The 25,234-nt window shown below is 42.5% G+C and overlaps 1 protein-coding gene across 6 annotated transcripts in view; it reads right to left on the reverse strand.

Moving 5' to 3' along the window:
* The window catches only part of ubr3 (ubiquitin protein ligase E3 component n-recognin 3), a 245,906-nt gene that overhangs the window by 209,362 nt on the left and 11,310 nt on the right, over window positions 1-25,234 (reverse strand). For 4 of the 6 annotated variants that reach the window (XM_061235075.1, XM_061235076.1, XM_061235073.1 and 1 more), the window contains exons 2-3: window positions 17,452-17,591; window positions 16,640-16,792 (exon numbers count right to left, since the gene is read on the reverse strand). The exons of 1 other annotated variant lie outside the window; for it this stretch is intronic. In XM_061235075.1, the coding sequence (XP_061091059.1) occupies window positions 16,640-16,792; window positions 17,452-17,591 (293 nt within the window). Of the gene's footprint in view, window positions 1-16,639; window positions 16,793-17,451; window positions 17,592-22,110; window positions 24,246-25,234 lie in introns of those variants that run through there. One more of the 6 variants, XM_061235077.1, reaches the window with a different exon arrangement.

Consider the following 25,234-nt stretch of genomic DNA (forward strand, 5'->3'; position numbering starts at 1 on the left):
TTTTTATTGGCTGTTGTTGTATTCTAGCTGCCAACTGTGGTATGCTAGTTTGAACGTTGATTGTACTCTTCAAGGGTTCTGAATTTCTGTATGTTTACCCTAGGACTCGGAACTGTACTGTCCTCTCAGGTCTACTTTTGCACTTGTTCTTGTGATTGATTTGCACTTTGTTGTAAGTCGCTCTGGATAAGAGCGTCTGCTAAATGCCACGTAATTTAATGTAATGTAAAGTAATACACTGCCCACATTGTGGCATTACATTCGTAATCTTACACGGTAGTCTGTTGATTTGCATTTACCTTCTGGTATAATACGCATTATCAATAATAGTATTATTAGCCGTACTGTATTATTAATTATAATTACTTTATTACTTTAATTACTTTAGTACTATTTAATAATAATTAATTGAATTTTACTGTTAAATCCAAATCTAATTGTAATTTCAACCTGTCACATTCTGGTATTTAGGATTCATGTGATCAGCATCACAGTTCCTATTTTACGGTCTGAATATCCGCTATATGTTCAGTAATTTTGCTGTTGTTGCATTGCAGTACCGTTAGTGCAACTCAAGTCCCTGTGTGATGCTATAGCTACCTTGTACTATAGTTAGAGAATATTCAAAGAGCGTTTTAAATTCTTTATCCTTCATCACAACGTATGTTGGATTGTGATATTGGGAAACAATTCATTGCCAGCTGTTAAGAGCCCTTGTGAAATAGTTGACTTCAAGAGTACCCTCTTAAGTTACTGATTTAGCTTTTAGCTTTATTTGGCTTGAGATATCCCATATCTATTGATGAGTACCTTTCCTTTTTAGCCCACGGTTTAGCACCTGGCTACATAGCTTTCCTGAATCAGATGAACCTAACTGATTGTAGGAAATAAATGTTCTCACTTATCAACGAGAAATGTCACTCCCCCACCTAGTCAAAAGACCCAATTCTCAGCGGTCTGGTCTTGAACTTTGGCAGACAGATTAGTCTTGCTGTTCAGAGTAACAAAAACCTAGAATTAGAGATGGCATACCTCAAAGGACAACACACTAGTGTTTTACTTGAGCTTCAAACTGTTGGCAAGAAAGCAGTTCAATATTTGCATGATCTACATTCAGCCGAATCAGATCTTTGTTCCTACAGAGAGGAATTATTTCAGTTGAAGAGTGGATGCCACAAGCTACCACATCCACTCTCTTCTGTAAACCTGCTTTCTCAGGCTTGCTCAACTCCAGCTTCTCCCGCTTCCTCCTTACACCACAAGGTGGGGGAAGGGGGGTCACAAATTGATTCAGGTTTGTCAGATCCCGGTTCCACAGCGTGCTCTGATGGAGACTCGTCAGTCTACTACAGGACTGCACCTTCCATGCTTACCCCTCTCGCGAGGACGTCAGGGAACCCTCCCCCGTGGACACAGTAGAGGTGATTCTGCATTATTAATTGGGCACACAAAAAGCAACACTAATGCCGATAGCTTTCCCTTTACGACCGTGAGGATAGGTGACAGCTCTGTACAGTACACTGACAGCGACACTTCATCTTCTGCCAACCATTGTGAGAATAATGACTGTTTTGTAGCTCCGCCCCCTAAACCAAACCGAGGATGTCAAGCTCCGCATGAAACGCGTTCACATTCAAATGTGATTTCAGTCTCTCCTTCGCCAAACAGGCAGACTAGTGCAACTTCACATGGTCTTCGCTTTGAGGAGCTAGAGGCCATGGCGAAGAATGTCCACTCATTTGACCCCAAGGACTCCGAATGTAACATTCAGAGTTACTTGAGAGAAGTTGACTGTCTCTCGGATCTGCCCAGGGCAACCGATTGAGAAAAGGTACGACTTGTGTGGAAAACCTCTACCAGAGAGATCCATACATTTATGGAACAACTTCCACCAAAGGTTCGTTCTTGCTATGCTAAGGTTTATGAAGCGTTGGTAGCTGAGTACCCGCCACAGTTTGATCAGGCAACAGCCATGATCAAATCTGTGGAGGTTAAACACCTCTGCATCCAAACTCATGTTTCATTGTTTTCAAGGGGCCAACACTCAGCCCTTGAATTAAGAAATGAAGCCCAAAGTGTCTGGGACACTAAGGATTGTGCCCAGGAACGAGGTATTGGAAACAGCTTAGCATGTTGTTCCAACCAAGCCCGCTGGCATTTTCCAGGTTGCCCCGTTAAAGTCTAATAACATAAATCAACGGCACATGAGTAAGTTCCCGGTTAAGAGCCTCCGTGGTCGGTTCTCACACTCTGATTCCAGCCGGAATTGGAGAGAAGACCGACCCGGTAGGCCCAAGCCTCAGAGTCACCAGCATGACTCTGATAGGGAAGATACCTTGAATGAAGAGAGCTTCTTCAGTTCTTCTGAGGACAACTAAAGCCTCTAACCTTTGTTCAGTCGTGTGTATGCCTTGAGTAACCACTCCAAAGAGCTATCTGGTCTTGTTCAACCTCCATCAAAAGATGTTGAGTAAGACTGATCAATAGCCGTGGTCTCCTCACAGGCAGACTCCCAGCTGAAGCTTTGACCACTTTCTTTTGCACACCTTTCCTACCAAAGGGGGGTGGCAAAATAAACTGGTAGTTTACAGCAGTGACTTAGATTTGCATGTAGCAGCAGCAAACGCAGATCGTAAGTAGGTACTGTAAAGTTCAATAATTGCTTCTTTCTAGAGCTACTGAACCATGGTAAAGTATTGCATGTAGGAACTACAGTGTAATCTTTACAAGTATATTGCCACACCCCAGTGTGCTTTACTCCACCTCTTCCCCAAGTAAGACAAGACCACTTGTGAGCTTACCTCATCATTTAGAAATGAGACCACCTCTCCATTTCCTTTCTGATGACACAGCCATAAGGTTAAGCTTGGATACAGGAAGCTGTCCGAATTTGAAAGTGTCCCCTCATATTTCAGATGACAAACCTCGTCAGCAACCTGACTGTAGGGACTAGAACAATTGGTCAGTCTGAACAAGACTACCAAAGGCTACTAGCCCCTACGTCATCTGAACATTTTCTTGGGTGGGTCATTCCGGTGGGTGCTCCACCTTCTGGACGCCATCCAATAACTAACAAAACGACTGACCCTTTCACCAAGGTTTCTTATGTTTTGTGACAATGTTTTCACTGTTTGACCTTAGTGTTTCACATTGTTTGTAGCATGTGTTTTTGATCAGTTTAGTTAATTGTTGATAAATGCCCCAGTCAATTGTGAACTGTGTTACTGACCAAATGTACTTGACCTGTGGACTGTGAACTGACTTTTGTGCTCTCAAGGAACACTGGCTTCAGCCACATCCTGAGACCACAGGGGGATGTAGGAACCACAACTCCCACAATCCCACAGGACAATTCCGCGATGTCCACCCCGCATGACGTCTAGCTCGGTTCAGCCAATCCCGTAATGGTGGGAGCGATAAACTTTCCCGTAAAACATGTTCTCGGGATCCCTCTCTTCCTCCTCTCTTCTTCTCTCCTTCTATTCATTCCCTTCTGCGACGCACCCTTTTTAGCCATTTGCATCAGCTCATCTGCTCCGAGACTCGGACAGAGGCTGAATGCTGCACAGCACTACCAGGCCTACGGACACACCCAGTTACCTCACGGTAACTTCGTGGCCTATAGCGAGTGGAAACAGGTGTACGCAGAACGCTGCTCAGAACGCTGCTCAGTTTACCCCTGCAAAGCTCACCAACGAACAACAGCAACAAACTTTTCCACCCGGAAAAAGGACCAGCAAACATCCTTCCAGCGGAACACCCCAGCTTTGCGCACCTCTCCAGGACATCACTCACAGCACCATCGCGGCTCCTATAAGGACAGCACGTTTTTTGGATCCTATGCGTATGGACTCAGTCAGAAAAAAAACATTCAGGCATAGCCAGTGTTTAGTTTAGTCTTAACTGTTTTTGTGAATCTGTGTTTCCATATTTGCCGTCTTATCATTGGAATGTATTTTGTATTTTAGATATAGATATATATATAGATATAGATATGTACGTGAATTGGTCTTTTGCGCATATAGAGTAAACTACGCAAGTAGTCTTCTCACAGCTAACAATGACTAACACACACACACACACCCAACTAACTTCCCCTACTAACTTCCCTTTAGTTTATCTGTTCTGTGTTTGTACGTTTGTTTAATAAATATATTTTATTACACCCGGTGTCTGTTTTGGCGTCACATAGACATGAGAGCCGAGTTAAAGCAGTCTTTCGAAGAACTTCATACCCTCAGGTTATTTTAGTTATTAATTAAAATACTAAATTTGTGGTTAGATATTTCTGATAACAGTAATTTTATGAGACTGATTAGTTTTTGCAGTTATACAGCTACATTACATTAATTGGCGCCCCGGTTTCGTAGAGAGTAAAATCCCTACGTTATTTGGCGGCCCGTGCGAGGACCCTACATTGCTATTTATCGTGAAACATTATTGCTTTGAACTTAAGCCCATATTACACACATACTGTCTCGTCGCTTGACTATGCATGATGATGTTCTTTAAAAAACACCAATTTAACAACCCCACATACAGCTACAATAAGTTAATATTTTCCATTTGGCAATGCTGGTTAGGTCTCTCTCCCTCAAGTGCTGAAGACAGTTTAATGTCAGAGGTCCTACACCATGGAAAGACTGAGCACAGCAACGAGACACAAGGTAGTTATACTGCATCAGCAAGGTCTCTCCCAGGCAGAAATTTGAAATTTCAAGGCAGACCTGGGTTTCAAGAAGTACTGTCCAAGCTCTGTTGAAGCAGCACAAAGAAATGGGCAACATTGAGGACCGTAGACGCAGTGGTCAGCCAAGGAAACTTAGTGCAGCAGATGAAAGACACATCATGATTACTTCCCATTGCAATCAGAAGATGTCCAGCAGTGCCATCAGCTCAGAAATGGCAGAAACCAGTGGGACCCAGGTACACCCATCTACTGTGAGGAGAAGTCTGGTCAGAAGTGGTCTTCATAGAAGAATTGCGCCAAAAAGCCATACCTTCAACGTGGAAACAAGGCCAAGCGACTCAACTATGCACGAAAACACAGGAACTGGGGTGCAGAAAAATGGCAGCAGGTTCTCTGGACTGATGAGTCAAAATTTGAGAATGAGTGTCTGCAGGCAACAGTGAAGCATGGTGGAGGTTCCTCGCAAGCTTGGGGCTGCATTTCTGAAAATGGAGTTGGGGATTTGGTCAGAATGAATGGTCTCCTCAAATATTGAGAAGTGCAGGCAGATACTTATCCATCATGCAATACCATCAGGGAGGCATCTGATTGGCCCCAAATTTATCCTGCAGCAGGACAACAACCCCAAACATACAGCCAATGTCATTAAGAACTACAGTCAGGTCCATAAATATTGGGACATCGACACAATTCTCATCTTTTTGGCTCTATACACCACCACAATGGATTTGAAATGAAACGAACAAGATGTACTTTAACTGCAGACGTTCAGCTTTGAGTTGAGGGTATTTACATCCAAATCAGGTGAACGATGTAGGAATTACAACAGTTTCTATATGTGCCTCCCACTTTTTAAGGGACCAAAAGTAATGGGACAAACTAACAATCATAAATCAAACTTTCACTTTTTAATACTTGGTTGCAAATACTTTGCAGTCAATTACAGCCTGAAGTCTGGAACGCATAGACATCACCAGACGCTGGGTTTCATCCCTGGTGATGCTCTGCCAGGCCTCTACTGCAGCTGTCTTCAGTTCCTGCTTGTTCTTGGGGCATTTTCCCTTCAGTTTTGTCTTCAGCACGTGAAATGCATGTTCAATCGGATTCAGGTCAGGTGATTGACTTGGCCATTGCATAACATTCTACTTCTTTGCCTTAAAAAACTCTTTGGTTGCTTTCGCAGTATGCTTCGGGTCATTGTCCATCTGCACTGTGAAGCGCCGTCCAATGAGTTCTGAAGCATTAGGCTGAATATGAGCAGATATTGCCTGAAACACTTCAGAATTCATCCTGCTGCTTTTGTCAGCAGTCACATCATCAATAAATACAAGGGAACCAGCTCCATTGGCAGCCATACATGCCCATGCCATGACACTACCACCACCATGCTTCACTGATGAGGTGGTATGTTTTGTAACATGAGCAGTTTCTTTCCTTCTCCATACTCTTCTCTTCCCATCATTCTGGTACAAGTTGACCTTTGTCTCATCTGTCCATAGGATGTTGTTCCAGAACTGTAAAGGCTTTTTTAGATGCTGTTTGGCAAACTCTAATCTGGTCTTCCTGTTTTTGAGGCTCACCAATGGTTTACATCTTGTGGTGAACCCTCTGTATTCACTCTGGTGAAGTCTTCTCTTGATTGTTGACTTTGACACACATACACCTACCTCCTGGAGAGTGTTCTTGATCTGGCCAACTGTTGTGAAGAGGTTTTTCTTCACCAGGGAAAGAATTCATCTGTCATCCACCACAGTTGTTTTCCGTGGTCTTCCGGGTCTTTTGGTGTTGCTGAGCTCACCGGTGCGTTCTTTCTTTTTAAGAATGTTCCAAACAGTTGATTTGGCCACACCTAATGTTTGCGCTATCTCTCTGATGGTTTGCTTTGATTTTTCAGCCTAATGATGGCTAAGTGGATCTCATATTGAGAGTTGACAGCAACAGATTCCAAATGCAAATAGCACACTTGAAATGAACTCTAGACCTTTTATCTGCTCCTTGTAAATGAGATAATGAGGGAATAACACACACCTTGCCATGGAACAGCTGAGCAGCCCCCCATTACTTTTGGTCCCTTAAAAAGTGGGAGGCACATATAGAAACTGTTGTAATTCCTACACCGTTCACCTTGGATGTAAATACCCTCAAATTAAAGCTGAAAGTCTGCAGTTAAAGCATATCTTGTTCGTTTCATTTCAAATCCATTGCGGTGGTGTATAGAGCCAAAAAGATGAGAATTGTGTCGATGTCCCAATATTTATGGACCTGACTGTATTTTCAGCGTAAAGAAGAACAACGAGTACTGGAAGTGATGGTATGGCCCCCACAGAGCACTGATCTCAACATCATCAGTCTGGGATTACATGAAGAGACAGAAGCATTTGAGGCTGCCTAAATCCACAGAAGAACTGCGGCTAGTTCTCCAAGAGTTCCTTCAAAAAATGTGCGCAGGTGTAAGCCAGAAATAATTAACATTTGATGTCATGCGCTGGTCAGCTTGCCGACTTCCCCCCGGTCTTCCTGGGCTCCTTGGGGAGCCCCCCTTCACACACATTCCTGGCAGGTTTTGAGCACAGGAATACTGGAGATGGCAAAGGTGTTTCATGTCAGAATATTGTAAATGTTTGGTGTTATTCTGATTGGTTCAGTGTGACTGGTGCAATGGTCTAGTTTTCATAACAGCAGCCGAGGGGAAACTGTGTAAAATCTGACTCTGTAGAAGCCATTTGCTTTCGCCCCCTGACCAAGGTCTCACTGCCTGGTGGGGGTTTGGCTCTAAATTCCAGATGGTTGACCCATTTGTATGGTCAAGAAGAAAGGCCTAGATTTTGGTGATAATGAGAATATAGTGTATATAAGTTTTTTTCCTTTAATTCACCCAAATCAGGTTTATCCAAAATCACAAGGTATATTACCATGAGGTACAAATACATATTTTCAGCATAATGCAGTTATCACAGAAACTCCCAACTACATCATCCATAGATATAATATCTTGCAACCTTTTCCCCACAATCACACCAAGCTTGTTAGGGTTCAGCCTCCTCACCACCCCGCGGATGAAGAACGTGGGCCGTGACTGATCTAATGGGCTTGGTGCAACAGATGTGGCATGACCATCTTCACACCATCCGACATCTGATCCGCTCCTTACAGAACACATCTCAACCCACAGTCAGCCCAACCACCCTGGGTATCCAAAGGCAAAGTGGGACTCAGGAAGGTCTGCCATTTGTGAGGAATCTGAGAGCTGGGGCTCATGATACACTTCAAAGGAACAGAGGACAATACTGTTCAGACTTCCTTTGGGGGTTTCAGGCCATCGGCTCCAAAGGAGATAAGGGGAAGATGGATGGTGGTTGTAGGTGTGGTTTAAGGGCATTAAGGGGTTTCCCTGACCAAATCATGGGAAAAGAATGATCCAGAACGATCCAGAACATTTGTGCCCTCTCCCATGACCCCACAACTGGCCACTTCCTAGGGGAAAGACTCCGGACAATGCCACAGTGCCCACCGATGTCATTACACCGGTTACTGCTCTCCTGGATTAAAGATTCAAAACTGCTGTTGAGATAGTCAATAGACCCGGTAAAACCTTGAAAACATTGCCCATGTGATCCTTGTATTATTGCATTATGTCTTATGTAGTAGCAGTAGTATAGTGGAAGATCGTAACCGGCTTCCCACACTGTGCATACTCTGTGTCGGTGTGTAGCCAAAGCAGGTTAGGTAAGATTATTTACTCTGTATCTCTGTATGATTTGTGTATTTTGTAATTGACTATTGTATCCTAAGCCAATAACCTACCTGCCTGTAAATAAATTATTCTTGGTTGTAACTTGCGTGATCTCCATGACTCTTAATTCATCTTGGACCTTTTCAGCCTAAATTACGACTGAATACTCAGGGGGACAATATTGACCAACTTGGCTTGGTACTCTAGTGGAGTTTCCAAGTTGGGAAAGGTAGCCAAATTCGGCCCGTAAAAAGGATTGGTGGCGCATGGCTCATGTAATTTGATGCGAAGAGAACCCATGGGCGTTTATACGTCGGTTCTTGTCAAGTTAGCTCTAAGGAGCCCTCTAAATGCATGCCGACCTGGGCTCGCAACTATCTATGTAAAATCTAATGCATGTATTGTGTTGGCTTGACCCTCAGCCTGAGTTCTCCGCCGAACTGAGATTCAGCAATAATGCTAATCCCGGGAGCATGTATTGAGTAATGGTGGTGCAAGTAAGAGTCGAGTGTGACCACTCCCGAGGTTCACGTATGTTAACAAAGGTGAATGTATTGGCCCTATTGTGGAGATTCTTGGTCAGCCCGGACCAGTAGAGAGCGGAAGGCAGAGTGGTACTACTGTCTTTGTAACATGGTTTATTTATTGGCTTTATTTAGACTCCGCATAGCGGTCATTATTATTTAACCCTAATAATATTCTTCCAGCAGCACCAGAAGGACAAGCATGCAAATACCTTCGGCCTGCGCTAAATTCCGCCGTTGGGTTAGCATGGGGTTTTACACAGGTATACCTAGAAGAATTGATGCTGTTTTGAAGGTAAGGCAGGTCACAACAAATATTGATTTGATTTAGATTTTTTCTTCTGTTCATTTACTTCTGCTCATGCATTTTGTTTATTGATAAAAATAAACTTAACATTTCTATTTTTGAAAGCATTCTTATTTTACAGCATTTTTTCACACCTGCCTAAAACTTTTGCACAGTACTGTATATTCTCCGGATATGATTATTTTCTGTAAATTTTCTGTCTGTACATCACTCAAATAACATCCTTGCTAAATGGTTGATTTCCCATGGAAATGCAAAAAAGTTGTCTCCGGCTAGCCACGATGTATCCCTTTGATATGTATCTTAACAGACCACACACACAAGTTTGGAAGAGATATTCTCAGAACAGACTGCCCAAAAGTTTGTCTCTCCCTTGTGCATTGTATTAAACCTGAAAATTCTTGAAGGAGCAGGGTCATGCTTTTTTCAGTTGAGCACATTTGGATTAAACGCTTAAATTATGTGTGTAGGCATTTTTAAAATCACTGCCAGTGTAGCAGTTTCCCAAATATAAAACTTCCCAAAACAAGCACGTCCAGTGACACTCCAACGAAAAGTACTGAAATGTTAGCATACAGATATCAGGGAACCTACCTTGGCTAGCCTGAGCGATATGAGGACAGCTCTGCCTTTGCTGAGTTAGGGCATGGCTCCAGTGCAGCAATCAACATCAGCAATCGGCATCAACCATCATTTAGACATTCTACCGGCTCCACTGCAGCCATTAAATTCAATTCACTATATGTGAATGAACCTCAGTGATTCTCTTAACTTTGACGCTGCCATTGAACGTGACGCGATGGCTAAAGTGGAGCTGCTGTCATTAATTACAATGGATTCGTTCCCTCAGCATCCTCCAATGTAGTTACGTTAGCAAATGTAGGCCATCAGTATGCTCACCGGTCTAAATTCATATGCTGGCTACCGGCAATAAAATATAAACTTTGAATCGCAAGAGCTGCACTGTATGATGAATAACATTGGTTTTACATTGAATATCATAGTTACATATATGCTGAGCAGTTTGCTGTTGATTCCTATTCTACAGACAAGTATATGAAGCCAGTGAATATAAAGTTGTAAATGCCTACACACATAATTTTAGCATTTAGTCCAAATAAACTCAACTGAAAAAAGCATGATAGTGTTCCTTTAGGAGAAGTTGTCCGCGTGTAAATCATCCTGCATATGACCCTACAAAGAAAAGGTCAAAATATGGTAACGGTTCAAAGCAGGGCTGGATCATTGGCCCCTACTTTCTCTTATCGTCCTGTTTTCTGATAAGCAAAGACTGCTGGGAAACAATATTTTCCCAATGTCCAATGTCATGTCAATTTTTAACAATGTGATGATGCAGAATTATGCAATTCGTTCATTTTGGGGGGGAATTTAACGTCAGCTAATTAGGAGAAAAAAGATTACTAACTTTGCAGCAAGCGTGAGCTACAGCAAAGCAAATTTGAAACACAAAAGTGGAACTCAGAAAACAGAAAACCTACCTAGCGATTTGGTTAAATCAGAACCTGCACCACATTGTAAGATCCTGACCAATCAACATAATATTTATCAGTACAGCATTTTATTTCATTTTTATGACGTGCAGAGTTAGCCAAAATTAGCTAGCCTATTATTAGTATTTTCCTACTGCCTAACCAACTAAGGTAATGTTAGCCCATTTATTTGAGAAAGCTATAGCTACAGTGGGGCAAAAAAGTATTTAGTCAGCCACCAATTGTGCAAGTTCTCCCACTTAAAAAGATGAGAGAGGCCTGTAATTTTCATCATAGGTACACTTCAACTATGAGAGACAGAATGGGGGGAAAGAATCCAGGAAATCACATTGTAGGATTTTTAATGAATTAATTGGTAAATTCCTCGGTAAAATAAGTATTTGGTCACCTACAAACAAGGAAGATTTCTGGCTCTCACAGACCTGTAACTTCTTCTTGAAGAGGCTCCTCTGTCCTCCACTCGTTACCTGTATTAATGGCACCTGTTTGAACTCGTTATCAGTATAAAAGACACCTGTCCACAACCTCAAACAGTCACACTCCAAACTCCACTATGGCCAAGACCAAAGAGCTGTCAAAGGACACCAGAAACAAAATTGTAGACCTGCACCAGGCTGGGAAGCCTGAGTCTGCAATAGGTAAGCAGCTTGATGTGAAGAAATCAACTGTGGGAGCAATTATTAGAAAATGGAAGACATACAAGACCACTGATAATCTCCCTCGATCTGGGGCTCCACGCAAGATCTCACCCCGTGGGGTCAAAATGATCACAAGAGCGGTGAGCAAAAATCCCAGAACCACACGGGGGGACCTAGTGAATGACCTGCAGAGAGCTGGGACCAAAGTAAAAGGCTACCATCAGTAACACACTACGCCGCCAGGGACTCAAATCCTGCAGTGCCAGACGTGTCCCTCTGCTTAAGCCAGTACATGTCCAGGCCTGTCTGAAGTTTGCTAGAGAGCATTTGGATGATCCAGAAGAGGATTGGGAGAATGTCATATGGTCAGATGAAACCAAAAAAAAAAACTTTTTGGTAAAAACTCAACTTGTCGTGTTTGGAGGAGAAAGAATGCTGAGTTGCATCCAAAGAACACCATACCTACTGTGAAGCATGGGGGTGGAAACATCATGCTTTGGGGCTGTTTTTCTGCAAAGGGACCAGGACGACTGATCCGTGTAAAGGAAAGAATGAATGGGGCCATGTACCGTGAGATTTTGAGTGAAAACCTCCTTCCATCAGCAAGGGCATTGAAGACAATGATCCCAAACACACCGCCCGGGCAACGAAAGAGTGGCTTCGTAAGAAGCATTTCAAGGTCCTGGAGTGGCCTAGCCAGTCTCCAGATCTCAACCCCATAGAAAATCTTTGGAGGCAGTTGAAAGTCCGTGTTGCCCAGCGACAGCCCCAAAACATCACTGCTCTAGAGGAGATCTGCATGGAGGAATGGGCCAAAATACCAGCAACAGTGTGTGAAAACCTTGTGAAGACTTACAGAAAACGTTTGACCTCTGTCATTGCCAACAAAGGGTATATAACAAAGTATTGAGATGAACTTTTGTTATTGACCAAATACTTATTTTCCACCATAATTTGCAAATAAATTCTTTAAAAATCAGACAATGTGATTTTCTGGATTCTTTTTTTTTCTCATTTTGTCTCTCATAGTTGAGGTATACCTATGATGAAAATTACAGGCCTCTCTCATCTTTTTAAGTGGGAGAACTTGCACAATTGGTGGCTGACTAAATACTTTTTTGCCCCACTGTACCTAGGTAACATGGCTAATCCAAACTAGCGGATGACTGAACAAGACAATTAGACGATATATTAAATGATTTCTCAGATAAAAACAAATGAGCAAATTGGGCTACCAGAAAAAAACACTGTTGTATAGCACTTGTGGTGTTCTTGTGGTGTTCAAATTAAAAGAGCACCATGTAATTTGAACTGAGTCGCTTTTTTACTGCAAACTCTACCACTGTATGAACTGCTTTCTGAAGTTATTGAAGTGTAAGCCGACTGGGCATAGCAGTTTGCTCTGCCATCTTGTTACAGCTTTCTGTATCCAGTGTATGCGCAAGGTAAGTCAGTCACAGATAATAAAAATAAAAAACCCACAGGACCAGCAAAAATGTGCTTTTTATCAAATAAAAGACTGAGGTTAATCAATATGCTCTAGAATAAGGATGTTGAACACATTTAATTTCATAATTACGCCCTGAAACGTATTGACGCAATGCAGGTTTGGCTTGATATCCTTTGTTTTGTCTCAATTCTTTATCTGCAAAATTGTTAGTTTTAGTGGCCAGGGGCCCAGTTTAGGAACAATGGCTGTACAATTCTTGACATTTGACATTTCATTAACAGAGCTAGCCAATGGTAGACGGCAAGGTGATACAGAATGCAATGGTTGCTTATGGGAGCACATGAGGAATTGCTGGCACTAGGCAAGACACACAGTATAAAGAGGTGAATTATAGGACCATATAATGACAAAACATTCTTTTACAATGTTCTGCAAAACTGCTTGTTTCTCATTTTTTTAAAAATACATCGGTACTCGCTGCCTGCCAACTCTGTTATATAGTAGTCGTATGAAAAATAGGTGACTTCAAGTTTTGAGAGAACTAGATTAATCTTAATTCTCAATTAAGGTGGCTAGGCCAAAAGGCCAAAACATTCAATGTTGGTCTAATGTGATTATGTAAATAATGTCTGAATGAAGATTCAGTGGTCAGACTAGACCAAATTGAATATTCTGGTCAGATACAGCATCGATATGTTTGGTGTCAAAACAGAGATCCATAAAAGGAGATGCACCTCACACTACAGTGAAAAATGGTGGTAGCTCAATGATGTTTTGGGTCCATTTTAATTCCAGGGGCACTGGTTAAGATCAATGGTATAATGGAGTATAAATGGAGTATAATCAGGCAATTTTGGCTGACAACAGCAAGACAAATTCCTCAAAATCCACACATGGTTCCATGACAACAAAATCTGTGTTTCGCAATGACCATCTGTGATGCTGCGGCTCATTGGCGCGTCCTCACGCGTCCTTATTAATGAACGCAAGTCCATAATTTATAAAAACGCACTGAACTTTTATATGCGTTTTTATAAATTATGGACTTGCGTTCATAAAGTGCATATGTTCTCTCCACTAGTATTCACTAGTACTGTGATATGCGTTACGTGTTGAGCTTGCGTGAGTATAAATGGATGGGTGCACACATGCGTTTAGAACTCGCCAAACATTTCACGCACATTCGTTTCATTCATTAAGTTATTCACTCGTATATGCAAAAACTATGTTGTGCTCTGGTAAAATACGCATGTTAACCAAAAGATACGTGCCTTTGGACAATGTCTGTGAGCATAAGATATTTATTCAATGTATAGTGCTTTGTTAAATGCAGTGATTTAGAGGCATAGCTTCTTACCGCCATATCGGCTGGCTCTCTTCCTGGTGCTTCTAGGGGAGCGCGCTCCCGTCCTGGGACAGCTATATGGTTCGCCATCTGCGCATTTGCATCTTCATAAAATCAATTATGTGTTGTGTAACACTTACGGTAAGTTTAATGGCATGTGTCCATGTACTGTTTTAAACTTAAAGGCCTGGTGTAGTGTTTGTGTAATAGGTACCTTTTTAAATGCTGTTTAATACGCATTTGTGTTGTGATATGTAAATACCCCTGTGTTTATGGAATGTCATGGTGTGTGCCAATTTGGGGTGGTCATGTTTACCTGTTAAAAAGGAAGGCATTTCATTTGTTGAGGAGATCTCTATGGGGAAGGAACCAATGCCTAGGTCCTCCTTATCCCTCAGTTGTGTGAGGTATGGTCTGAGCTATTATTATCATCATCATTGTTATTATTATTGAAGTCTGAGTTTACTCGAGCACTTTTGTTTGGCTGATGTAGCCATAGCTTTATATAAACATTTTTTTTCCATTATTTTCCTTTATTTCCTTTTTGGCATTTCTCGCATTTTGGATGCCTCAACACTTGTCAAGCATTACAGGTAAAGACTCCATGCGGTTATCAGCGGTAGAGGTGATGTACTAAATGAGCGCTGCCAATAATTATAAAACCTTGTTATCATTTACATTACATTATTGGCATTTGGCAGACGCCCTTATCCAGAGCGACGTACAGTTGATTAGACTAAGCGGGAGACAATCCTCCCCTGGAGCAATGCAGGGTTAAGGGCCTTGCTCAAGGGCCTTGCTCAAGGGCCCAGCGGCTGTGCGGATCTTATTGTGGCTACACCGGGATTAGAACCACCGACCTTGCGTGTCCCAGTCATTTACCTAAACCACTACGCTACAGGCCGCCCATTGTATTCGGGGGATACGCCATTTAGAATGAGTGAATTAAAATTATGACAGATGATAGCTGGGTATCCAACACTTCTAGATTGTATAGGGCAAGCATTCATTAAAATTGCTTATAGATCGTCCAAGTCTTGTGTCCCTGTCGCCGGCTAGGAATCACCTCCGTCTGCAGGACATAAAAATTGTCCACCAAATCGAGGCATTTCATATCCTGGACCTGGCCGCAAACATGATTTTTGGCATTGAGTGATTTTCTTTGGTGTTTATGTTGGTTTTCTTACACAGATGTACACAGATGTCTAATAACTGCCCACTGAAGCTAGGTGATTTAGTAGTCATCAACCCACTGCACAGCAAAAATGGGTCTGACAACTTAATTCCGTTGTGAAGATGACGTTTTTTTATTGTAGCTCTCTCTGTGCCAATAAACTTTTATGTTAGCTGGATCAACTGTCCTAATGAGCCATCAATATTAATCATTTTTGTCTCGCTAGCTAGCACTAAAAACTGCCATCCCTGCTACTAGGATTCAGTGTGCTTACTGACAGATGATTTGATCTGGGCTCATCACAATTACAATTTTATGCAGAAATATTGCAGGGGTTGGACAAAATTGCAAGATCTCAGAAATAATGTGGGGATTGGTTGAATGTGCATAATTGCAAATTCCTGGAAGGTAGGTTTCCAGTTATCCGGAGTAGTATCTATCCATCCAGATAGTTTCACTGGAATATGACCAGTTTAAGACATATTCCACAGCTCAACCTGAAAAGATTCAGCAACTGCATTTCTTATTTCTCGCCTCAAATGTCTTCATAAATGGAGGAATAAGAAAGTTTATCAACAATCCCCCATATAACTATGTTTTGCAAAAAAACAATGAACCACATACTATGCAAGATGTCCCTTGTTCTTAGAAATCTCATTGGTCATCTATCTGACAGAACCCACCTACAGAACAGGTATTAGTCAGGTACCCAAGGGGAACCCTGTGTAAGGTACTTTTCAATTCAACCCCTGGTATATACAGTATTATAATGGATCTTCATTTAGGACAGTTTGTTGAATCTGACATGGCACTCTTACAAGCCCTTCCTAAGAATAAAGTAAAATAAATGTATGATAAGAATACAAAAATGTTCTTGCATAAGGTCCATAGTAGCAGAAAGCAACTCGGGAGCACTAGTGATGTCATAAATCATGAGCATTTTTAAGTGCAAAATTCATCATGAGGGTTTTTGAAAAACCTAGAAAATTAGCATTACCCTTTTCAAGACTTCTGACTGATGATTTAGCACCATAAGGGAAACGGGGCCCTGGTTGTTGTGGACTACATAAATATACTGATCATGAAGGTCAGTAATATGCTGCAGTAATAGGTTTCTGAAAAGGAAATATGAAACAAACCATGATCATCTTTTAAACTTACTTTCCTACAAAGACTGTCTTGCAATAAAATAGAGTCAGGAAATAGAGGAAATTTTTTTTTAAATTAGAACCAGTGATTTTAAAAGAGAGTAGCATTGAGGACATACCCATACTCAAGTCTGTAAATGTCTGCTGATTGATTAAGACCTTAGTGAGGACAGTTCGCATTGCCCCACCCATCTTTGTTAACTCTTCCAGGAAGGAGATCTGGGGAACAAGCAGCTGCAAAACCTTCTGAAGATCTCTCTCAGTGGAGGAGTCTGTGTGAGAGGGATAAGGATGGGTGACAGAGACATGAACTAGAATGGAAGAACCCTATAGTGTCTATCCTAGCATTAACAAAAGACATCAATGAGCAGTGCAGGGTTTCTGAGTGACTACTCCTGTAAAAGGTACTGTTCTGGTACATGGATGGTCCCCTTGCTCTGGACACATACTAGTGTGAAGAGCAGCTCCACAAGGCAATGCACATTTACCATTGCTCAGGGCTGAGAGGGATGGGATGACAGGATTGTGCCATGTACCTGTCAGTAAGTTAGGCACCTGCAAATCTTTTAATACCAGTGTATTCCTCCAACTAATTTGTGAGAAAGCCCATGTGTTGAGAACAACAATGTGACTGGAAGTAGGACCAGATGTAATTTGCTAATGTGGAGAGCATATGCTTATTTACACTTCTCTGCAGTTGCAGCAGTGTGCAGCAATGCTGAGAAATAAGATTGAACATTCTAAAAATAATAATAATAAAGTAGGACAAGGTTGTTATCTAGAAAACTATGCAGGGACAAAATTGCAAAAATGTATTTCTTTATTTATTTCTTTATTTCCAAATTACATCATTACCATTGCTCTTTGATGTACTTAATTGTAGTCAATATAAAAGATTATCATCTGTCATAGAGTTCTAGTAGTTTCTCACCTGGTTCAGTGTACCCATCCCTTAAGTATTGAATGATACAGATGATGAAACGAGGAAGAACAAACTCTGACATCAAAAGCAGGTCTTGGGGGATGGACGGAACATTCTCTCCAGTTTTTAACTGATGCTGTCTGCAAAATCTGTATGAACAAAACAAACAGCATTTTTCAAAGACAAACCTGCCATTACAACTGCAGTGAGACTTTGACATTCTTTATTATGATTCAAATGAAAATCAGTTTGTTTACAGCTGTTAAATAACTCGTTATTTCGTGTTTGTTCAGTGGAAGAATCATGCAGTTGCTATTGGGTGGGAGAATGTTCCACTGTTTTTTGCAGTATCAACTTGGTTATACATTGGTTATACATTTTTCCGATGATGGTGTACAGAACAAAGGAGGAAATAGCTTTGAAAGGTTTTTCCAACAAATAAAAAACGGCAGACATTATGAACCCTCAGGGTTTCAGTCAACCATGAGGAGAGGCATCTTGTGAGGAAGGACTCGAGTCTCTAGCTCAAAGTTATGAGCGTTTGAATATTGAACATTCAAATGAGAGTTATAGCCACCAAGTAGCCAATCTGTAGTGATGGGCATTCCAAGCCTTTTCAAGGAGGAGGCTCTATTCACTAAGCCGTTCATTTAGTTTTCACTGTTCACTTATATTTCCGGTGGGGGGTTTAAAAATTATTATTATTAATATATTTTTTAAATATTAATGGGTTTTGATGTTACACTCTCAGTGTTGCCAAAGTGTCTGTGACATTATTATCTAGGCCTATGTTTATAGTTTGATACATTATAATAATAATTCAGTACCCGCTTCCATTGACGTTTCTAGAAATGTGGTGTCCAAGGCTAATTTAAAGTTTCTAATATGCATAAACATAAAAATAACCCGCAAAATGATACAATATGCATAGTCCATGTATAAGATCAAATAATTTGGATACAATAATTTAGCTCAATGAATGAGGGCGTGCTAGCTTTTTTGTAACATTGATATTCCACCTGTAGTATTGGTCGCTTCTTGAAAATACTTTCCTCAATTTCAGAACATTACAAAGTTCACCGCAATTAGCTTTTTAGCTAACGTTAGCTGAAAGGTGAGATGGCAAAGCTCAAGTTAGCTGACTAACATACCATCTTGTAAGAATTTATCAAATAGTGCAAGATTTACTTTTTGCCCTTCAACCTACAGGGAACAGTACCTGATTGCAAATTCATTATAGGGACTTAATGAACTGGGTGCTCATCTTAACATCACAACATAACATAAGGTAATGGCGAGAAAAGGCCATTCAGCCCAGCAATGCTCGCCTTTTCCTACCCCTAAGTGTACCTACTGCCTAATTCGCCTAAAAGCTGAATAGAATCTCATACCGTATCAAGACTGGTCTTTAAAACCCCTACCGTTTCTGCCTCCACTACATGCACTGGCAAGCTATTCCACACATTGACCACTCTCTGTGTGGAAAAAATACTTCCTAACATAGGTACGAAATTTCTCCTTTGCCAATTTCCATTTGTGCCCTCCCGTTCTGTTAAACGAACTCAACCTGAAGAATCCTGTATAATTCACATTCAATTAATCCCTTTAATGAATTTAAAAGCCTCAATAAAATCCACCCTAAGGCTCCTTTTACTAGCCTAAAGAGATTAAGCATCCTAAGTCTATCCTCGTAACACTTATCTTTTATACATGGAATCAATCCGGTTGCCCTTCTCTGAAACTTTTAAGTCCTTCTTATAGTGCGGCCCCCAGAACTGCACACAGTACTCCAAGTGTGGTCAAACAATTGTATTCTATAAGGTGAGTACAATTTCCTTGGACTTATAATCAAAACAGCTGGCTATGTATCCTAACATCCTATTTGCCTTCTTGACTGCTACCGCACATTGACTAGAACCCAAAAGGCTTTGGTCAACTATGACCCCCAAGTCTTTTTCCACTTGAGAACTATCCTGTTTAGTCCATACTGTTAGCTAAACTTCCTAGTTATGCACCATCTACAAATTGAACTAAATTACTTTCAATGCCCATGTCTAGGTCATTTATGTAAATGAGGAAGAGCAGAGGCCCCAGCACTGGTCCCTGTGGGACTCCACCTCCCACAATACCCTGCTCGAATAAGGCCCCTCCTACTACTCTCTGTCCTTTCCCGTAGCCAATTCCGAACCCACTTCGAAATGGCTCCTACAATTCCTACAGTCCTCATTTTTATAATGAGTTTGTCATGTGGTACCATATTGAATGCATTTTGGAAATCTAGGTATACAATGGCATAAGCCCTGCTATCATCAAAACACTTGGTAGCTTCCTCAAAGAATGCCAAAAGGTTTGTCAGGCATGACCTACCCTTTCGAAAAACCATGCTGGCTATCCCTTAGAATTTAAGTATTTTTAAGAAATAGTTCCAGTTCCATAATGATAGATTCCAGTATTTTACATGTGATACAAGTTAGACTGACAGGCCTGTAGTTTTCTAGATCGGTACAATCCCCTTTCTTTTATATTGGTATTATATTACCTTGTTGCCAGTCATCCGATATTTCACCAGTTTCTAAAGTCTAAAAATACGTGGTTTAAACTTCATTCATTCATTCACTCATTCATTCATTACATTACATTACATTATTGGCATTTGGCAGACGCTCTTATCCAGAGCGACGTACAACAAAGTGCATACCTATAACCAGGGGTAACTGCGCTGAAAGACCCTAGAGGGAAGTACAATTTCAATTGCTACCCATACAACAAAGATAAGGACAAGGGCCTATTTTTTTTAATTTTATTTTTTTTTTTATCAACAAATAAACAAACAAACAACAAAGCAAAAGTGACAAAACTTAACTATTCAAATACTGCTTATCTAGCCAACTAAAAATACCGAAACACTACACAAATCACAAAGACAACAATTGAGGTTCACAGGGAGGTAGGGAGGGATGGGGAGAGGTGCTGCTTGAAGAGGTGCGTCTTCAGTTTGCGCTTGAAGGTGTGAAGAGATTCTACAGTTCTGACCTCAACAGGGAGTTCGTTCCACCACCGTGGAGCCAGAACAGACAGTAGTCGTGAGCGTGAGGTGGAGGTTCGGAGAGGGGGAGGTGGAGCGGCCTGTGGAGGCTGAACGAAGAGGTCTGGCAGCACCCCTGGCAGCACCTCTAGGGTCTGATGATTTTTTGTAGGTAAGCTGGGGAAGACCCCTTAACTGCTTGGAAGGCTAGCACCAATGTTTTGAATTTGATACGAGCCATGACAGGCAGCCAGTGGAGGGAAGTAAGCAGGGGGTGACGTGTGAGTATTTAGGAAGGTTGAAGACCAGACGAGCTGCTGCATTCTGGATAAGTTGGAGGGGTCTGATGGCGGACGCTGGGAGGCCAGCCAAGAGGGAATTTCAGTAGTCCAGGTGGGACAGAACCATTGATTGGACCAGGAGCTGGGTCGAGTAGGGGGTGCGAAAGAGGCGGATTCTACATATGTTGTATAGGAAGAACCTGCATGACCGGGTCACCGCTGCAATGTTCTCAGAAAGGGACAGTCTGCTGTCCATCACCACGCCGAGATTCCTTGCACTGGGTGATGGCGTGAGTGTGGTATCCCCGAGGGAAATGGAGAGATCCAGGTGGGGAGAGGTATTAGCAGGGATGAATATAATTTCAGTCTTGCCTGGGTTGAGCTTTAGATAGTGGTTGTCCATCCAGCTCTGGATGTCACTCAGGCAGGCAGAGATACGGGCTGAAACCTGTGTATCAGATGGTGGGAACGAGATGAAGAGTTGGGTATCATCTGCATAGCAGTGGTAGGATAGCCCATGTGCAGTGATCTCAGAGCCAAGGGAACGAGTGTAAAGAGAAAAAAGAAGCGGGCCTAGGACTGAGCCCTGGGGAACTCCTGTGGCAAGGGGCCGAGGTGTCGATACTGTACCAGCCCAGGCAACCTGGAAGGAGCGACCAAAGAGGTAGGACTCAATCCAGTCCAGGGCTGTGCTACAGATGCCCGTTGCTGACAGGGCAGACAGGAGGATGGAGTGATCCACAGTGTCGAAGGCAGCAGAGAGATCTAGAAGGATGAGGACAGAGGAGAGGGAGGCTGCTCGTGCGGCATGGAGTGACTCACTGACGGAGAGGAGCGCGGTCTCTGTCGAGTGGCCCGATCTGAGGCCCGATCTGAGGTCTGAAGGTCTCTGGATTTTCCCCATTTCCTCTCCGCTGTGCGGAGGCTGGTCCTGGAGGTACGGAGGGTGTCAGATATCCAAGGACTGGGAGGGGATGTGCGAGGTGGCTTTGAGACAGGGGGACAGAGAGAGTCAAAGGCGGAGGAGAGAGATGAAAGGAGGGTGGCAGATGCAGAGTCAGTGGCGAGTTTGAAGAAGGATTCGAGAGGGGGGAGTGACAGACAGACAGGGGACAGTGGTGGCAAAGGAAGAGGGTGAGAGGGAGTGGAGGTTACGGCGGGCTGAGGAAGTGTGGGTGGGAGGAGGGGGAGGAGGATGGGGAGGAAGAGGGAGAATGAGATGAAGTGGTGATCAGATGTATGCAGAGGGGTAACTGTGAAATCGGAGCATGAGCAGTTCCTCACAAAGACAAGGTCTAGGACATTGCCCGCCTTGTGGGTTGGAGGAGAGTGTTGCAGGGAGAGTCCGAAGGAGTGGATTACCGGTAGGAAGGCAGCAGCCTGGGAGGCTTCTAGGTGGATGTTGAAGTCTCCAAGGAGAATCAGTGGGGTGCCATCCTCAGGGAAGGAGCTGAGAAGGGTGTCTAGCTCATCAAGGAAGTTTCCCAGGGGCCCTGGAGGACGGTAGATAACTGCAATGAAAAGGTTAGTAGGGTAGGATACTGCAACAGAATGGAATTCAAAAGTGGATATGGACAGGTCAGAGAGGGGGAGAACAGAGAATTTCCATGAGGGGGAAATTAAAAGACCAGTACACCACCGCCACGGCTGGAAGGTCGGGGAGTGTGCGAGAAGGAGAAGGAGGATGAGAGGGCAGCGGGAGTGGCGGTGTTGTCAGGTGTGATCCAGGTCTCCGGAGGGCAAGGAATTGTAGGGACTGGAGGGAGGCATATGCAGGGATGAAGTCAGCCTTCCGAGTGGCAGACTGGCAGTTCCATAGTCCCCCTGTGACAGCAAAGTCCTCACAGGGGGTCAGCGGGGGGTAGCTGAGGTTCGAGGGGTTCCGACGCCGTGGAGGCCCATGTCGCAGGGGGGGGTCTTCGAGGGAGAGAGCAGACTGGGATGGGGTGAAATATAACATCACAAACTGGGACGGAGCGTCGCTCTGACACGCCTATTTAAATCGCCTACAATTGCTCACAAGCAATATCAAATCAAAGCTAATCTACTGATAAATTCCACAGCTATTTAAGCTATTTAAGACAAATGTTCAACCACTCTACAGGTATGCAACTCGTAGAAGTGATTAATAGCAATAGACAAACTGGCTCAAGCCCTAACCCTTGCTGTTCAAATTAGCAATTTAAAATCAAACATTACCGAGTCTAGAGGAAAGTCCGCAGCGATACTAGAACACCTGGTTAGAATGATGCACTTACTTCAGGGTCGCGGGGGGGCTGGAGCCTATCCCAGCATACATTGGGCGAAAGCAGGAATACACCCTGGTCAGGTTGCCAGTCCATCGCAGGGTTGCCAGTCCACACACCATTCAGTCACACACTCATACCCATGGGCAATTTAGACTCTCCAATCAGCCTAAGCTGCATGTCTTTGGACTGTGGGAGGAAACCGGAGTACCCGGAGGAAACCCACATGAACACGGGGAGAACATGCAAACTCCACACAAAGAGGCCCCGGCCAACGGGGATTCGAACCTAGGACCTCCTTGCTGTGAGGTGGCAGTGCTCCTATCCTGGTTTAAAAATGATCTCACTTAACTCTTGGTAATATTCCATCTGGGCCTGCTGCCTTATTTGTCTTTAGTTCATGAAAAGTATCCAATATTTCTTTATCCCCTCTCTCAATATTGGCAAAGACATTCATAATATTGAGTCTGCCTTGCAGCCAACCTCCTCCCTGGTAAAACTCTCAAAGTAGCCATTTAAGGCCATTTAAGGCCATTTAAGCTACATCGTTACTTTTATACAGCAGTTCTCCTTTGTTATTCTTAATGCACCCAACCTCCTCTTTAATTATCCTTTTCCTACTACAGTATTGAAAGAAGCATAATCTGTGATGCAGGGTTCCAGACTAACTTTTCCACTGGTAGCACTGGTGCTACCAACTTTCTCAGTTGGTCGCACCAGCATATGATTTGGTCGCACCTTTTTTCTTTGTACAGCATGGTATTAATCAATGACCTTGATGAATAGTTGCATGCCCTAGTTTTGCATTGACGTAAAGATTGACAGTGACTCCAGACTTGTTATTTGCGCAAAATATTTTAATCTGAACATAACTGAACATAACAAAACATAACAAACATAAAAGCAAAGCATAACAGCTTTGCTTAGCATAACACTGTTGTATCCTTCTTACGTCATTTACATAGTTACAGAACTGTCCGATCACGCCGAATCACTGATAGAAACAAGATGAATTAATGACGATTCAGAAAATGTATAACTTTTAAAGATTTAAATAAATCCTATGGTGGGACTTTTGCCATTTATGGACGGTACGACAGAAAATTCCGGTGCCGTCGAACTTAATCGAATGCTTTTATTTATATCGTTCGAATGACCAAGTGCTGTTAAAAAGCTAATTGTATGGCTTTGTGCTATTCGCGTATGCTAGCTACATCATGCTAACATCGTACAGGGACCAGTAAAGGCTTAGAACACACTAGCACTTAGTTATTGTAAGTTTGATCACCTCTACTGTGAAGTAAAAACGTGGACAAATTACGTTTTGTGTGAGAAATCTATTAGCGAACTCACGTGCACACACAGCGGTCTACATTCTAAAGCTCCACTTCGCCTTCCCTACTAACAGCATAATTTATTAGCTGCAGCATTCATACGTGAACTGAACACTGCCAAACATTGAATGTTCGATCGGTATCGGCCCCAAAAATCCAGATTGGAGAATCCCTAATTAATGTTGTAAATATACAACAGTACATTACTTATATCAGGTTTAAGTAGCTTCTAATGAAATAGTCACCTAGCCATACACTTTCAGAAATGAAGGTACAGCAAAATGGGTCAAATGGGTTTGTTTGACGTCAAGAAGCGTAAGTGGCAGCGAGGAATATCTTTCAGTGAATTCAAGCCCAACATAAGGTTATGACAACAATGTTATGATTTGTCAACAATCATGTTTGTTATCATTATTTTAGCATGGTTTAGGAGCTAGGCTACGCCGCTATTCTGGTTAGAAGTCAAAACCAAGCGGCCAAATCCTGGCTATTTTTTTAAACTCATTTCTGGGTCATGCTCTGAGACAGTGCTCAGTAGCACCTCTGCGGTTGGCTCCAGTTGGGTCATTGAGAAATTAACCCCAATGGTACAAGTGTGGTCAAAATAAGAAGTCAATATTTGGTGTTTTTTCTCTTCATCTAATGTCTCCCTATTTGCCAAATTGTTCAATTTAGAACATATTCCCATAGTACCCAATTTTTAGGTGAGCAAAAGTATTGGAGCATATGACTGACGGGTGTTTCTTGTTGCGCAGATATGCCCTGTTAGGTTGATTGGTTAAACAATAAATAGTTCTGAATGTATACTCATGGGTTTAGCCTGTGAATACTGCATTTCTGTGGAAAAAGATAAACCAACATGAACCAGTGAGCTGTCTTCAGGAGAAAAGCAAGCCATTTTGAAGC

This window comes from Conger conger, chromosome 3 (assembly GCF_963514075.1).
Source record: "Conger conger chromosome 3, fConCon1.1, whole genome shotgun sequence".
NCBI classification, from domain to species: Eukaryota; Metazoa; Chordata; class Actinopteri; order Anguilliformes; family Congridae; genus Conger; species Conger conger.